General features: G+C 41.2%; 1 protein-coding gene across 16 annotated transcripts in view; it reads left to right on the top strand.

The window, feature by feature from the left end:
* LOC129725340 (small conductance calcium-activated potassium channel protein) overlaps positions 1–17,901 on the top strand; it is a 355,723-nt gene that overhangs the window by 96,848 nt on the left and 240,974 nt on the right. For 2 of the 16 annotated variants that reach the window (XM_055681026.1, XM_055681024.1), the window contains exon 2: positions 443–885. The exons of 12 other annotated variants lie outside the window; for them this stretch is intronic. In XM_055681026.1, the coding sequence (XP_055537001.1) occupies positions 829–885 (57 nt within the window). In that variant the 5' untranslated portion in view covers positions 443–828. Of the gene's footprint in view, positions 1–405; positions 886–17,901 lie in introns of all 16 variants that reach the window. 2 more of the 16 variants (XM_055681027.1, XM_055681025.1) reach the window with 1 other exon arrangement.

Raw genomic sequence — 17,901 nt, 5'->3', positions numbered from 1 at the left:
GAATGATCGAGAATGGCGCTTAATGGAATAATAGGCGAATTGACAGAAATATTCCATTTCTATGATTCATTTCGTCCCTAATATTCCTAAGCAAAAAATAATAAATAAACGTTGCTGTAGTTGTATCAGTTTAGTTGGTTATTATGTGCAATCGTACATTCATTTTAATTTCACCGAGCTGTTTCATCTACAAGACCTTTCTCACTTCCAGTGTGTGTTTGCCAACCATTGTAATCTTATTCTTCCTTCAGTTTTGACTTTTCCTTTTTAAGTACTAACCTTTACCGCTTGGTCTGCTCAGCTACATAATGTACAAGAACATCGTCACTCGAATGCGACTGTGTTGGTTTTAGCCAATTAACGGAAACCAAAGTAAACATTCGTTCAATGATTTTCTATCCACAGTTACGTGTAAAAAGCTGCCTTTCACTCGTTTTTCCAGTTTCAATTTGGTTATTATATCGGAGGAGGGAAGTGGAAGCTCGCAAGTGTTGAATTGCTGCCATCATTAAAAAAGCGAAACAACAGCACACAAAGGGAATTCATTGTAAATCGACACAAAAGCCGTATTCCAAGTGCATTTAAGCCCATAAAAGTGTTAGAAAAACAAATAACAAAAAACAGAATGCATGTGTGTTAAACCAGACGAATTTAATTTTTCTGCAGTGCTTTTTTCGGTTGCTCATGCTTAATATTAAGTTTCTAACAAGTACAACAATTTTCACTGCTGCTGTCGTTGTTGTTGCTGCTACTGCTGTTGCTGCTGCTTTTTTAGCTTGCACGAGTCAAAGACGACGCTGCCAACATCAACACTAAGGCCAAACAGACATGGCCACCAAGTACGGCACACAAATTCTATACACCAGCTCTCGCACCACCATCAAGGTAAGTTTACTTCAACAATCTGACCGACATATGATCGTCGAAAATTTGAAACCAATGTGTCACAGTGGCTCCGATCCCAATTCGATTCAACCATTCCTTTGCTCGGAATAGCCAATCAATTAGTCTAAATTGAAACATTAGTTCCCGCTAGCCCATTTGTGTGATATAGTTGAAGTAAACTTCATGAGTCATCCGTTTGAGGCACTCAACGTTGTGAGCTAAGTTGGTCATCGTATATCGAACCATCGAAGCTGGCAACTTAGTTGAACTGCTTCAAAGTGGATAGACAACACCATCGTCCATCTCAAGATACTCACTTTTAGGAAACACAACATAATCCATGCAAGCAGTATCGACAGTAGGAATAGTCATTCAGCGAGCTGAAGGTATAATGATTGTTGCTTACATTTTTCGATTTTTTGTACATATCGGAAATGTTAAAGGTTAAACACTAGTTAAGTTTCATAACACGTTGTTGTAGAGCTTTTTAAGAAACAGTAGTACAAATCATTTAATGGTCACTAGAAACTTTCTTTTTCAATTTTGTTTTCTTTTTCTGTAGTACCCCTTTGAGAAGTACATTTTCATTGAAGCTGTATAGTTTATTGCTCCGGTCTATGGATAAGCGAATCATGGCTTATTTCTACATAATACAGTGCAGCGAAGTTCCTATATTTATTACATTTTGTATGCATTTTCATAAGTGCGCTTGCCATCGTCAAAATATTAACCCTATAAAGTTTGATATAAGAAAAATTTTTAAATACATGTTTTCACGATAATTCCAAAACTTTTTTCGGGCTTTCCAATCTAGGATTATAGCAAGCATTCTCACCTTTTTTTATCTAATCACCGCAAAAAGTGCGTGTCACTGCGTAACCTTCTCGTTTACCCAAGTTTCAATGACTTCTATTTGTTTTTATTATCGTTGAAAATTGTCATTCCCAACTAAACAAATCACAGTTCACCTTTCGCTCGCCCTAAGCTCATCAAATAATGCAAATCAACCGTCATTATCAGCCGTCGTCATTGGGCAAATACAGTTCGAGCCACCTTCACTCAGCATTCCAAACCTGCACCTGCCTAGAGTTTCTGTTTGGTGCTATAAATATCAAATTGATTGATCGGCCAAAACACCAGCCTCGAATTGAATTGAATTTGTCCGATCCTTACGGCATTTTCATGTCCAACCTGCCTGACTCGTCAATTGCACAGCAGCTGAAGTGAACGGCAGATATTGCACTCATCTCGGAAACGAGCGAGCATGAAGTGAATTATTGGTTTCGAATTGTTGTCCGCCTCCTCTGTTCACCCCTGGTCTTTCACGGTGAGTCGATAAGTGGTATTCCAATTGCTGAAATCCGTTTTTCCACTTGGATGCTATTATTTCGCTATAAGTCTCTAGAGCTTTTCAAAAAATGCATTTTAAATAAATAAATCTAGTTGACGGGAAGTGTAACAGCAAGAGAAGTTGTTGCAGTCGGTTTCGTTCTATATTGAATATTGGATGTATTGCCAGAGGATTTTGGCAACGTTCACGAATATAGTGAAAGCATTATACGAAATCAAGCTGCTAACTTATTGGATGCACACAAAAACGAGTTGTTGAAATCAGTGAACAAAATTTTAATCCAAGCACAATTTATAGAGAAGGAGCAGCTTTTGTTTTGATATTTATGCGCAAGCCATAATAAACGTACGATTTAAGTGTGAGAAAAGAAAACAACTGTGGCAAAATTTGGTCTTAATCACATCGATTGATTATACATTTGATTTTCAAACTGCCACTATTTTTGCTTAATGTTGATTTTTCTCTATCGTTTGTCAAATATTTCTTTAAATACGGTTTGTAGTTGTTCTTAATATTAATGACAGAAAGATTTGAGCAATCCATTTGGCAAAGTGAATTGAAAAATCAGATTATATTCAAACAACTTTACTTTAACATATCCAACTATTAAAATAATGTGATCAAAAAGATTCGGTTTGATATTCATATGACCACCTATGAATTTATTAAAGTCTACCCTTGTAAATGGTTCATCGGTTTCCTTTTGAAATTTCGCTTCATCAAGAAAAATTTTTAAAATTTCATATTCTTGGGCTGAGAACATGTCCTAGGATTTCACAAAAAAATATTCTGTCTGTCAAGTGTCTGCTTGTCTGTGGTTAAATACAACGGTTTGTTTCATAAAAAGTGTCAATCAATCAAACCGTTCAACCATGTTGATTTGTTCCTATATGCATCTCAATGTGCCGAAGTTTGCCAATATATGGATTCAACACCGAATTTGCACGGAATCGTCGAAGAAATAAACAAAATACCCTCACCTACTGTAATGAAATTGACTCAAAATGAACATATGGTAAACATGGTTAAAGTTATCCGATATTTCGTAAAATAAACCATTTTTCATAACGCTTCCATATGCGTTTCCCCACTCAAATTACTGTTTCGATTTTCGTGCTCTCAGCATTAAGTTAACATTAAATTTGATCATATCGTTTGAGATTTAAATCTTGTAGAACTTTATAAAAAGTTTTACGTAAAGCTGTTTAATGTGACACATAAATTCAAAAAACCGTAAAATACATGAGTTCTCTATGTCATATTAAGTGCATATGCATAAGGCCTTCAGATTTATAAACATAGTCGCATTTCACGCATTTTATGTGGTCATTTTTTATCAAATGAGAATTCATTCAAGAGAGTGCTGAGCGAGTAATATAAACTAAATTGTTTGTTAGTTTGCTATCGTACGCAGACAAGTTGAAACTTAAATTTACAATAAAAAGCCTCTAGGCACCCAACTTCTTGATTTGTGACTTTCGATGATTGGTTCAGGATTTGCAGAGGTTCACTCAAATGTGTCTAAATAGTTAACTTTGGTCGAAAATGAACGACGTATTTCTATGAAAACAACTTGAAATCGTGAAACAACAGTTAAACTAAGCTCAAGGATTAACCTGTTTACACTGTCTTTAAGGATTCATCGCAACTAGGCTTTTTATTTCGTTTTGCTAACAGCTTCAAAAACGTGCGCTCCTTATTGGATGTTACCGTTCGTCTCTTCAACCAAAACACAAAACTGATGATTGAAGTTGAGCAGCGTTTTCCGCTTTGCTTCGAAACACTTTCTTTGATGAGACACTCGAAACTTACCGAGCTACGAAAGCTCATCAATTTGAAGCTACTCGAAGGAAGGTGAAATGTGGCTTTCTTCAGAAGAACATCGTTAGTCCCTCATTACTCAACCTCCCGGATATAAACGCTAGACGATGTAATCTTCGTTTTCATACGTTTTCAAGCAACCGATTTCGATGGACTAACTTTGGTTTACACGCCCCAGTGCTCAACATGTGACGTGATTGAAATGTGTGTTGCTTTAGAAATTTTTTATGTTGATTTAATTCAGACAAAAGACAATTAATTAAATTTTATTGAATATTATGTTTGAAATGTTTAGAAGCGAAATCCCCGAACAACAGGAGATTTGAATTCCCCGCGCGAAAATTGTTGTTAAAACTAGCGGCTTCATCCAATCGTCAAGTAAAAATATAGCATCAATATTACTATAATGACACTTTAATTTCGTTGTAACGATTAGATTACGGCTGAAAGTAAAAACACAAGCTGCCTACACTCGTTTACAAGCAAGACTCTCCCGAGCTTCCGAGTATTTCCTTCCAGAAGCAACCATGACAACAGGGAGCTAGCAATAGAAAAATTTTAATTACTGCATTGTTGTACTACCATCGGATGATGTGCCGCCTTTCGTAGCATGGCATGCAATAAGGACACCGGCGGAATGTACATCCTTGTATTTCGGAAAGCAGGAGATATGAAAATTTTGTTCGCCAACAATTAACACATAATAAAACGTGTTCTAAAATCTCCCGCACGCTGGGTGACCAACCAAACAATTTTTAATTGCTTTGGGCTTAATGCGAGATAATCTCTGCATCTCCCATGGATCTCATAACGCACAGATTAAACTTGCTTCTCATATGGTTCACTAAACAAACGGACGACAGCGTATTTGGGGTCAGTCTCTAGACGGAGTTTCTGTTTAGTGTCGCTTGGAGCATGGTTCATTCATTCGAAACTTGGACTTATACATGCACGACAATTCACTTACCCGAGTGAGACTGAACATCACTGGAGGATTTAAACTTTCTTCCAAAACTTGACTAACCATTCTGGTCGACACCCGGCACACAATAGAGGCGAATTTCAAACTTAAAGGATGTCACCATTAGGTGGTGCAGGCGCTTTTCTCTGCTTTCTCAATATCATGCATCATGTCAATTAGGAGGCCATATTTTGCCTGCCAGAATTCACTCACTGACAGAAGAAGAATGAAATATTTTCGCTGGAAGTTTCGCTGGAGTTTTTGACGAGAAAATATGTCCGCGGGGAAAAACACAACCACGGTATTGAGTATAAGAAACATGTTTCTGATATTTTGAAGTAAATAAACTTTGTTTTGCTTTAAAGAGCCATCTTGTTTTTAAGAGGTTGTTTATAAGACACGACCGTAGAGTTAACGTGGAATACGACAGCCTGTCTTATGTCAATGTATTTCTTGCAATAGGTTTAACGACCGGTAACAACAATGAATAACAGCAGAAGCTATGTGCAGCTTTGTGGTTTCACTCGCTGCCGTATCCAGAACAAGAGTGAAGTTAAACTCTTTCAAGGCTTTTTTGTATCAAGTTGCACTGAGATATCACAATTTAGAGAATGGCCACGAAGAGGTGATAGAGCCGAGCGCAAAAAATGCATTCCCGGTTAACTAGGTATAATTTTATATCGACCATGTTAGGGAATGCAAGCATTAAGCGACCAACTGGAGGTTGAATTTACTTTACTTTACGGTTTAATTTACCGTCATTGCGGATTGCAATTTGCCGATGACACGGAATGATTCTAGTTTTTATTATCTCTTCTAACACACTGCGAGCAAGCGAACGACACACGCCACCAACCAAAACTCAATAACAGCCGCCAGATAGACGGGTGCTTAAGTATCAACGCGCCCAGCGCGATCGGCCAGGAATTAAAACCCGGCTTTTCTTTCTTTGCAAACGATCAGCATTCAACGTCTATGTGGTACCGTTACAGTTATGAAATGAATTATACATAGAACATAAAGTGAGCGTTCCCAGTTAACAAGGTATATTCTGTCGACCTTGTTCGAGAAAGAAGCATAAAACGACCAATCAGAGGTCGACATTTGCGTATCGACAAGGCTTTTTTCTTAATGGTGGCGGGGAAATCTGCAAACAGACACCTGATAAGAGAACTCAGAGTGTGGGGATGAGACTAGGGAAGAGATACTGGGGTAGTTACACTCCCCCAGGCACCTACTGGTCCCTGTCCCGACCCAATAAAACCCCTTCAGTCTCCAGCCCTGGTCTTCCCGGAACGACGGTCAAGTATTACGTCGGGGAGTTGCTTTTGTGCGTGATGCACCCTCTTTACTCTTATAACCTCCTAGCTAACTACCTGGAGACTGGTAATAAGCTACCACTGGCGTGTTGGTGGTTGACCCGCCACACACGTTGCAGCTCCAGGACAATCTGAGAGGCGGCCGCACAGACCGCGTTCCAGATGTCCGGGTCGTCGCCCATCCTCCGGACTAGATTGTCCGGAGTAGTGCCAGGCCCGATCACAGCCATAATGTCGCTCCTCGCTCTTACGAAACGGGGGCATACGAAGAAGCTCAGCAGTCTCCTCATCCTCCACGCACTCGGGACACATGGGGGACCCCGCGTGTCCGAACCTGTGCAGATATTGACTGAAACAACCATGGCCTGACAGGATTTGTGTCAGGGAGAAGTTCACTTCACCCTGTCGTCTCCCGACCCAGCCGGATATCTCCGGTATGAGTCGGTGCGTCCATCTGCCCTTTGTGGAGTTGGACCATTTCCGCTGCCCTTGTGTCACGTTGGTCGAAACACTCTCTGTCCTCCTTGATGGCGATGCTGATAGGCATCATGCCGGACAAGACACAGATTGCATCGTATGACATCGTACGATACGCACTCGCAACTCTCAGGCACACGAGCCTGTAGGTACTTTCCAGTTTACCACGGTAACTGTTAGTACCTAGCGCTCTGGACCACACTGGCCCACCATATCTAAGTATGGACGAAACCACGCTGGCAAGAAGTCTTCGCTTGCTGCCATAAACCGCTGAGCTATTGGACATCATACGAGATAGTACTGCAATAGCCGATGAGGCCCTCTTACAGGCATAGTCGACGTGACTTCCGAACGTGAGCTTGTCGTCTACCATAACCCCCAAGAGCTTCAGGGATCGCTTCGAGGTGATGGTGCAGTCTCCGACTCGGACCACCGCCTGTTGCTCCGATTTACGGTTGTTCACAACCGTGACCTCCGTCTTATGATGCGCGAGCTCCAGTTTCCTGGAGCGCATCCAGTCCTCGACCTTACGTATACAGTGCGTGGCCGTCAACTCGACCTCGATAGACTCGCCATAAACCTCCAGCGTTATATCGTCTGCAAAGTCGACGATCACAACCCCTACATGGAACTTGAGTTTCAACACTCCGTCATACATGACATTCCACAACACTGGACCAGGGATAGAACCTTGTGGAACTCCTGCGGTAATTGGGACGCACTTCGTGTCGTAAATAAGTACTCGATTCTGGAAATAATTTTCCAGAATCTTGTACAGCGACACCGGTACATGGATGCTCCTGAGCGCGAGCGCTATGGAGTCCCAACTGGCACTATTGAACGCATTCTTCACGTCGAGCGTGACGATTGTGCAGTAGCGTATTCTCCTTCTCTTGCGCTGGATTGCTACCTCCGCCGTCTTGATGACGGAAGAGATTACATCTAGCGTGGACCTGCCCTTCCGGAAGCCGAACTGGTTACAGACCGTTTACACCCTCCGTGTACCTCACCAGTCTGTTGAGGATGATCCTCTCAAACACCTTGCCCGCGGTGTCCAGCAGGCAGATAGGCCTATATGCCGATGGTTCCCCTCGCGGTTTCCCAGCCTTCGGCAATAAGACCAGTCTCTGCCGCTTCCACCTGTCCGGAAAGAGACAGTCATCCAGGCACCTCTGCATGACTGCCCTGAACAGCCCGGGGCCCTTTTTATCGCCAGCCTGATCACCAGGTTAGGGATACCATCTGGTCCCGGTGACTTGCTCACCTTTAGGGATTCGGCGATCACGATGAGTTCCTCATTCGTAACCCTTGCCTCCTCCCCTGCCTCGACACGGTTGTCGCTGACCATCCCTGGTCTATGTCTGAGATACTGGAACGTCGGACGTGAGACTCGACCGCCGGAGGCCAAGAACTTGGCTCGTGGTCAGATCTAGGTTGAGCTTTTCCAAAGCCTCCAACAGGATCTGGCCCCTCTGGTTCGTGAAGCGACTTCCTCACTCAACAGCCCAAGCGTTGAAGTCGCCTGCCACCACCAACGGCGTTAGACCCGTTAGTTCCATGGATAGGAGGCCATCTGGGTGAACCTTCCGGTAGACCAACGTGGCGGAGCATAGCAACTGCAGTAGAACACTCCGTTCACCTTAGCAACTACGTACCCTTGTTCTGAGGTTAAGACAAGCTCCTGAACCGGAAACTTGCTCGTCGTACATATGGCCGCCATACTGGACTTATCCGCAACCCAGTTACCGTTTCCGGGAGGGATGCGGTAGGGGTCCGATATGATGGCGATGTCACCCTCACGCCCGTGGTTTCGCAGCCGGCTTACCGGCTGGGCACCTGGGGCCTCCCATAAAGTGTTTGACGTCCCGTTTCCTGAAACATACCATGCACTTGGGAGACTCCCAACAGTCCTTTCACCAACAGTCCCAACAGTCCTCCACGTCACCTGCACAGCTGGCTCCTATCGGGCCCCTTGCAGGTCCGGGACTTATGTCCGCCCTCGAAGCACCGGAAGCAAATGTCTGGTTGCTGTAGTATGCCCAGAGGACATACAGACCAGCCGATCTCAACTTGCCTCTTTCAGGGCCAGGTTAGCGTCCGCCGACGGTAGTCGGAAGGTAGCTGTCTGGGTCCCCGCTGGACCTTTGCGGAGGCGGATTGACTCCTTAGCCACCTCCACCCCACACTTCGCTTTGAGGGCTTGTGAAATGTCGCACACCTAAGTGATTTCATCCAGGTTTTTAAGCTGGAGAGTCACTTCTGAGGTGAGTTCCCGCACTTGCACCTCCTTCCCTAGAATCTTTTCCGCTACCGTTTTGTAGGTAGCCCCCTTGTTCTTGGCGTCCTTCCGGAGCTCAAGTATCATCTCGCCAGTGCGAGATCGGCGGATACTCCGCACATCCGCCCCCAGATCCTTGAGCTGGGTTTACCCCCTCATCTTCTTCAAGACTTCTGAGTACTTCGACCCATCCGTCTTGAGTACGAGGGCATCACCCCTACTCCACGCCTTTTTGACCTTACTAGGTCCTCTGGCCGCTCCACCATCTTGGCGCGTCGCACCTTCCCGACGCTTCTTACCCTCTACGGTAGTCCAAGGGTTCCCCGTAGCCTCCACCTGTGCCTTTTCCGCGGTTGAACCGGTTGGCGTGTTCTACCATGGGAGTAGCACGACCAATCGTTTCTTGGTGTTCCCGGGGGCCGTTTCCCCCGGGGATTGCCTCGTTCGCTTAGCGACCTCCCCGTGGAGCAGACCGACGCGAAGGAGGGGCGTCTGTCTGCACCTCTTTAGATGCAGTCACCCTCCCGGTCCTGGCCGCCTTCACCCGAGCTACGAGTTCTTCGTGCTCCTTTCTGGCTTCATCAATGGTGCTCCGAAGCAGGAGGAGGCTCTGCTTCAAGTCGCCAGTGATGTTTCGCCTATTCGCCGCGAAGTCGATTATGGCATCGAGTTGTTCAGACAGCGCCGCCACTCTTGGCCGCGTGCCCATACATCTTTCGACGGCCTTGACTAGCAAGGCCTTGAAATCCAGCTCATATCCGTTCACTACGCTGCCAGTTGCCATAATCGGGATCTTGATGCCAGTCCCGATGGGCGGGTTAGTGCTTTTGGGTGATGGGAGCGGTTCTATTCGCTCCGTCAGAGGTGCTTCCGGGTGCTTGTGGCTTTTGCGAGGAGTCGACTGTCCCTGGTCCGACACTCACCACCCCTAGGCGACCTCCCGCTGCTGGTCCGGGACTGTTCGATACTGTCAGTGGTCACACCTGTATTGTGCGCCCTCGACGATCGCCACACGTCGACCCGTGGTGGCATGCAGCTCTGCCTAATATCGACAAGGCTTGACAATTTTCAATAGTACAATAGTTCGAACCAGAGCATGGCAAAGTCGTTTTCAATTGACAGTTATCAGGTTATAGCGACGCTTGACCCGCCGCTTTCAATTGAAAGGTTTTTGTATCATTCTCAAGCACTTCGTGAGTCACATGAAAATTACTCGAAAGCTCTTGCTTTGATTTTGACAACGGAAGGACTTGAAAATCATAAAAATGCTTTTCAATTGAAAGCGGAGAGTTATAAAGAAAAAAAAAATTGAAAGCGGAGATTATCAACGTCACTCTCACATGATGATTCTTAATTGTGTTGTTGAACTATATCAGTTGTTTATATCACCTGCAGGAGCTGCATTTTTTAAGCAAAACGTGATTTTCAAAAATTTTCTATCGCTGTCCTTCAATTTTAAAATCACAAATTAAAACTGCTCGAAATCACTACAATGATTGTCATTGTAGTGATTTAGAGCGATTTTAATTCTTCATTTCAAAATCGAAGGACAGTGATATAAAATTTAAAAGAATCACGTTTTGCTTAGAAAATTACACTCTTTCACACACAACAGACGGTAAAGAGAGAAAGAAGTGATTCGATGACAGTAGCCGAAAAGAATCAAGTGAAAATGAAACTGTTCGAATTGAAATGACAGCGCGAAATATTTAGTTTCATTGTTTTGTTCCGAAAATGTAGAGCCCCGGTTCGAACAATCAGATTACAATTTTTTGTATTTGGACGGGTGCTCAGACGATGCTCCAATCGATTGCTGCAAAAATGACGGAAATCGGTTTGAAACTGACTGAATTTGTTTGATTTGTATTTCATAATTATTGTGAAAATAAAAGTTAGTGAACCATTCCATTCGAATAAAAGAAGAATCATGCTGAATAATATTTGGCGTCGGTACGATTTACGTTTTATTTATTTATTTTTTGTTTTGAAAAAAAAATAATGTTGGCATCATCTTTCGAATACGTTTGCAGGCAACGACTGAATTACGTTATCTTTCGAATACGTTTGCAGGCAACGACTAAATTAAGGAATCATTATGCGAATGTCACCAAGCTCAATTAAAAGTGTTCAAATTTGTTACCGAGAAAATTCTCAACACATGCTCACAGGCTTCTTGCGCAAAGTGCTAGGGTTCTCTTTGAGAAATATATATGTAGTGAAATTTATAAAGTCTATAACGAGCGTCTTAGCAGAGTGATTGAGATCAATCAAAGAAATAGTTATCGATTTCCGTCACAGTCGAAATATATATTTGCGGACTGAATTTCAATATTTATTTCCAAAAAATTTAGTAGAGTATAACGGAAACCGATAACTATTTCTTTGATTGATATATGTAGTGTATATGTAGTGTGACGTACTATTACTGAACTACTAAATTACCTTCGTTTGTATATACCCACATACAAAATAACAAGAAAAAAAAACACATGTTGAAAATGCTTTTTGAGCCCTTGCTCTTCAAAACTTATGTCTTTGCGTTTTCTACCGGCAAACTCTTTTCGTCTTAGAGCTCATGTGTTCATAGCAGAAAATAGGAACGAAAACACCGAAACAGTTTTCAACTCTAAAACGGAAGTCGTAATTAAATATTTGCTTTGAATTTAGTTTCGTTACCACACCCAAGTCGTTGTAAAGCAGAAGCAAACCGGCTCGCAAGGCAGCTTAAACGGGGGAATGCTCTTGTTTTAATTAAGCCGTACCACTTTGCAAAACCTTCCTTCGTAGGCTCCCTTTAGCTGCCGTTCAAACTTTAAGTGGTGCTTGTTTAGCGGTACTACTTCGAGCCTTATCGACATGACAAGTACCTACCTACATACACATACATGCACACACACATAAAAACGCGGGTACAGACAATTATTGTTACTAAAGCGTAGCATATAACAACTTTCAACAGAAGCTGTTCGATGGTGTGCTGCAAATCCTACTCCAGAGACGGCGATGAAGTAGCTACTAGAAATTATCCGGCATTTGTCTACAACCTAGGTATTAATTTGGTTTTACCACTCACTGGTGAAAGTCTATACCACGCTGCACATTCACCTTAATCCATTCGAGTGCACTAACCTCTAGATGATTTCATTCGTTCGATCAAAAATCCTCGACAGTTTTCCAATCTAAATTCTATTGAAAATTACTACTGATGAGAGCTAAACTGGAATCTGTCTGGCACATCGCTCCGTGCAGCATGATTTCTCATCTATATTCAGACACGCACCTTCACAAGCCAATTTACTAAATTCGACCGTATTAAAAAGTTACACCAATTGGCCCTCGTTGAACAACATCTAGTGCCTCAGAGTGGGAGCCAAACTTTTCCATCTGACTCGATATTGATCGGATTATTTTTTTTTTCTCATACACCCCACCAGAACTTCGCCAGCTCTCCCAGTTCGGCCGGTTGTTACAGCCGAAGCACTGTATTTGATCATAATATTTATAATGGTAATGATCATAACGTATAATGCCATCTCATGCCATTATCTGTCCTAGGGTATGCTGTTAAGCTGCCATTGTTATAGGTTTAGCTTCGTCTTTGTTTGGCGGTAAGTCAGTTCCTGCACTGTGCAATGTTGCGGTCAAGCCTTATGACTCTTTTGTGCTAGGGGGATGCCCCGTACAATGTGGCAAATCGACACGTTAGCATTTAGAAGCATGCAGAGGTGAATTCGATTTAGAATTCGAATAACAATTTTATTTATGGTAAGAAATAGTAGTATACAAAAAAAAACATATCAGCTAAAATAGTCGTAAAATATTGAGCCATATTTTATCAGCCGCAATTTCTCCAATAGCCAGAACCACACCCCTAAATTTTCAATCTTTCAAAGTGTAAACGAGTAGATCGACAATCAACTCAGTGCCAGGATATTAACCCCGAGCGTTGTTCGTTCGAAATGAATTCATAAATTTCCCCAGCCATTTTTCCAGACAGTATTCTTGACCAACAAAAACAAACAAAAACTCGCACAGAATTTCCTATCCGGAGCAACATCATGATGTTCACCAAAGCAGAAAATCAAAGCTTGTTTATCACATCGAACAGCATTTCGACATTCTTACCCTGCACCGCACCCATCGAACGGAAGGGTTAAACGGCTACACCGATAATAGTTCCAGATTCTCCCTAGTCTACTGAACGACTTAATCCATTCTCCTTAGCAGATTTGTTTATCTGCAAATGCCCAAAGCTCGACCGTGCGAGTGAGATGAAGATGACGCAATAGGACGAAAAAGTGGCTGCTCTGTGTATGATTGCCTAGCATAAACGGTCCTTATTACGCGGCGAATGATTGCTTATTTTTAGTGACTCGGTGGAACGCATTGTTCGGGAACATAAATAATACACGAAAAAAGGCGGAAGCACTCACGATCGGAACTTTTCATCGATAGCTTGCCTTTTTTTTTTAATAGGGGGGGGGGGGGGGGAATGTTTGTAATGATTTATTTATGTACTAATATCTATTCAGAATTAGTATTGTGTGTTCTGCCACAAATGGTGATATTTCAACACTATTATATATATATATATATATATATATATATATATATATATATATATATATATATATATATATATATATATATATATATATATATATATATATATATATATATATATATATATGGCATTATATATATATGGCATCTGGCCAGATGCCCTGGCATCTGGCACCATTGTGCGCTCTAAATGGCGCCAAATTCATTCTGGCATCGATATAGCAAGCAGTCAACCTTTGGGAATGACGTCAATAAATAAAGTTTCGCACAATACATAGCGGATTTAAGTGCGACAGAATTACCGTTTTCTCCACAGAATTTGCACATGTTATTCGGAAAATTCTTGTGCGAGCGGAAATTATCAATAAGAAGATATTGCAGTGTTATTTTGTTATACCGTCTGTCAGTAGGGGTAAGCTTGTATCAGATAAGTAAATGGTTTTGTTTCTTAGCTTGACATTTAGACAAATCAAAAGCACGTAAATTACATTTGAATGTTCAAAACATTCTTAGAGATGGTTATGTTGCAATAAACTTTAATTTGACTGGAACAATCTCACCCCTTCTAGAGGGTGCCAAAAACAAAACGATGACTTTATTACTCAATAACTAAACAATAGTGCACAATTACAATACAAATGCATAACATTAGAAAGCAAATAATTAACATTAGAAAGCATACTTAAAAGACGTATTATTGATGGGAGGAGGGGATATCATTTTTTTTTTCAAACTGTGACAAGTTCCCTGGAGTTTTTGGGTAAAATTGACATAGGATAAAAGATCTATTTTCGGCCTATTAGGCGGCCGTCCTTAACATTCTTTTGGATTATAATCGGGAATAATAAAGGGACTTGAATGTTGCTCATTGTTTTGGGTACGTATAAAATGCATTCAAGTGCGAAAAATAGCTATGCAAACACGTGAGATTTTGGCGGGCAATTCCGGTCTAGAGATCATATTTCCAGCTCACCGGTATTCTATTTTTCGCGTAAGTCTGATTGGTCATTTGCCTACTTATGTGTGTGCAGAATCGCAACACTTTCAGCACGACTGTTTGAGCAATGGACATAAGACAACGCATAGTTGTCTTATGCAAACAGTAAGCCCGACGGATCATAACAATTATGCCTATAACCAGGGATGCCAGTTTATTTTTTCAAATGTGATCACGTACCGAGAAAAATGTCTTCACAAGTCTTCCAACCTGATATAGCTCGTTAAAACCGACTGAAGGCTGCAAAAATTACCGGCAAAACGAAAACTGTCGAGCAAAAAAAGGTTACCTTTGCAAAATGCGGATCGTAATCATATATTTTCCCATGTTTTCACATATTTTTCAATGTCTTCCATATTTCTTCATAAACATGAAGGGTAAATGTTTTCGATTTGAAGACATGTCTTCCAATCTGGCATCGCTGCCTATAACGTCTGTTCCCTGAATTCTTTTTTCGTCAACACCGAACAGCTGATTACCTTCCAACGCGACGCAATGCTTTGTGATGATTCCTGACTTCTAATATATCTCGCAATTTTATTTACATTAGGCTTCATTAACAACACATGCTAGCGACTCTGCGTTGTGTACATGTATGAGTGTTAATGATTTCATACTATCGTTCTTGAGGCCGAAACAAGATTTACGGTTAGTTACTGCCAATCTGTTTTAATTCTTTAATTGTACGGTAATATAATGTGCAATATAGCAGATTTCTCCAAAAATATGCATCAAAATTCTTATAGTTTCTGTCTACAAATAAATTTGGGACTACCGCTAGCAAAATTGAATTTGATTTTCTCCCGAAATAAAACTGTTTTTTATACGTAACAACTTGTATTTTTGTGGTTTCTCATTAGTACGGGGTCGAGCTTTTGTAACCAAATGCTACGAGTGATAAGTGGGGGGGTCGCGGTGTGAAAGTCATGGAAAAAACCTACGTCATTTAAGTATGCCCTCTTATAGAGTAATCAGTGTAGGACGAACAAGAAATAACTATTAAAAGCTCGCGGGATTGATGTTACGTTTCAAACAAATTATTTCGCACAGGCGAAGATACCTTCTTGATACATATTTTTCAATAGTACAGACGAGTATGTGGCAACATTGTTGAAAACATCTGAGCCTACAGATGTTATCAACAATGTTGCCACATGCTCGTCTGTACTATTGAAAACTAAAATCGAAATCACAACTCTGACTAGTACTCTTTAACAAAAATCTCTCAATGGCGTACCTTTCTGGAAAAATCCGCGTATGTGGCAACATTGGTTGTGTTATGGAGGGTGATCTACAGGAAGTTTTACGTTGAGAGCGAGAGATATCAGCATTTCTTACGAATGCTTAGGAAGGGGAAGAAGGAGAGTTCGACAAAATCTTACGTGAGATTAGAAAATTAAAAATTATAAACCATCAGTCGTTCGTAGGAAATGAACTTCAAACTCTGATTAACTAAATAGCTGTCTTACGAATATATGAAACTAGCTGACCCGGCAAACTTCGTCCCGTCCATTCTTGTGTTTAATTAAATAATTTTAAACATTCCAAATTCATTGATTCCTTGCCATGTGTTTATGGTCTGCAAATGCACAATTAATCGGCCAGAGGATATGATCAATGTCAAACGACAAATCGTTTGAAACGATTGATTGGTTTTATCGGAATGACAACATCCTCGACTTTTAGCTTCTGTACATCACCTTTATTCTGAATATATTCATATTGGGTGGTATTCGGTCATTTTCAGATGTTTTTCTGGCATCAATCTGACACCGGAAATACCCATATTGGGTGGTCTTCAGTTATTTTGGTTTTTTTCCAGAAACTAAAGGTGGTCATCTTTAAATTCAAAATGGTGTCCAGGGTCAATGTTTGGTTCCTATGCATCATCTCGATTACGAAAATATCCCTATTGACTATTATTTGGTCATTTTTGGCTGGTTTCCAGAAGTTGCCATCTTGCAATTCAAAATGGTGTCTGGGGTCAATTTTTATTTTTAGTTCCGGAGATACTACGGAGATAAGGAGATTGATTCCTTGCCATGTGTTTATGGTCTGCAAATGCACAATTAATCGGCCAGAGGATATGATCAATGTCAAAAGACAAATCGTTTGAAACGATTGATTGGTTTTATCGGAATGACAACATCCTCGACTTTTAGCTTCTGTACATCACCTTTATTCTGAATATATTCATATTGGGTGGTATTCGGTCATTTTCAGATGTTTTTCTGGCATCAATCTGACACCGGAAATACCCATATTGGGTGGTCTTCAGTTATTTTGGTTTTTTTCCAGAAACTAAAGGTGGTCATCTTTAAATTCAAAATGGTGTCCAGGGTCAATGTTTGGTTCCTATGCATCATCTCGATTACGAAAATATCCCTATTGACTATTATTTGGTCATTTTTGGCTGGTTTCCAGAAGTTGCCATCTTGCAATTCAAAATGGTGTCTGGGGTCAATTTTTATTTTTAGTTCCGGAGATACTACGGAGATAAGGAGATTGATTCCTTGCCATGTGTTTATGGTCTGCAAATGCACAATTAATCGGCCAGAGGATATGATCAATGTCAAAAGACAAATCGTTTGAAACGATTGATTGGTTTTATCGGAATGACAACATCCTCGACTTTTAGCTTCTGTACATCACCTTTATTCTGAATATATTCATATTGGGTGGTATTCGGTCATTTTCAGATGTTTTTCTGGCATCAATCTGACACCGGAAATACCCATATTGGGTGGTCTTCAGTTATTTTGGTTTTTTTCCAGAAACTAAAGGTGGTCATCTTTAAATTCAAAATGGTGTCCAGGGTCAATGTTTGGTTTCTATGCATCATCTCGATTACGAAAATATCCCTATTGACTATTATTTGGTCATTTTCGGCTGGTTTCCAGAAGTTGCCATCTTGCAATTCAAAATGGTGTCTGAGGTCAATTTTAATTTTTAGTTCCGGAGATACTACGGAGATAAGGAGATAGATATATTGTGTGATATTTGGTCACTTTTGGCTGTTTTCCAGAAACCGAAAGTTGTCAACTTGGATTTCAAAATGGCATGTGAAATCAATTTCGGTCCTCTGGGCGTTCTCCTGGTTCCAAAAACATTCATATTGAATGGTATTTGGTCATTTTCGGCTGTTTGCCAGACACCGGAAGTCGCCATGTTAGAGTTCAAAACGGTGTTTGTGGTCAATTTTAGCTCCTGTGTATCATTCTAGATTCGGATATTATTATATTGGGTGGA

The sequence above is a fragment of the Wyeomyia smithii genome, chromosome 2 (assembly GCF_029784165.1).
Source record: "Wyeomyia smithii strain HCP4-BCI-WySm-NY-G18 chromosome 2, ASM2978416v1, whole genome shotgun sequence".
Taxonomy (NCBI): Eukaryota; Metazoa; Arthropoda; class Insecta; order Diptera; family Culicidae; genus Wyeomyia; species Wyeomyia smithii.
This window is presented reverse-complemented; position numbering and strand designations above follow the sequence as displayed.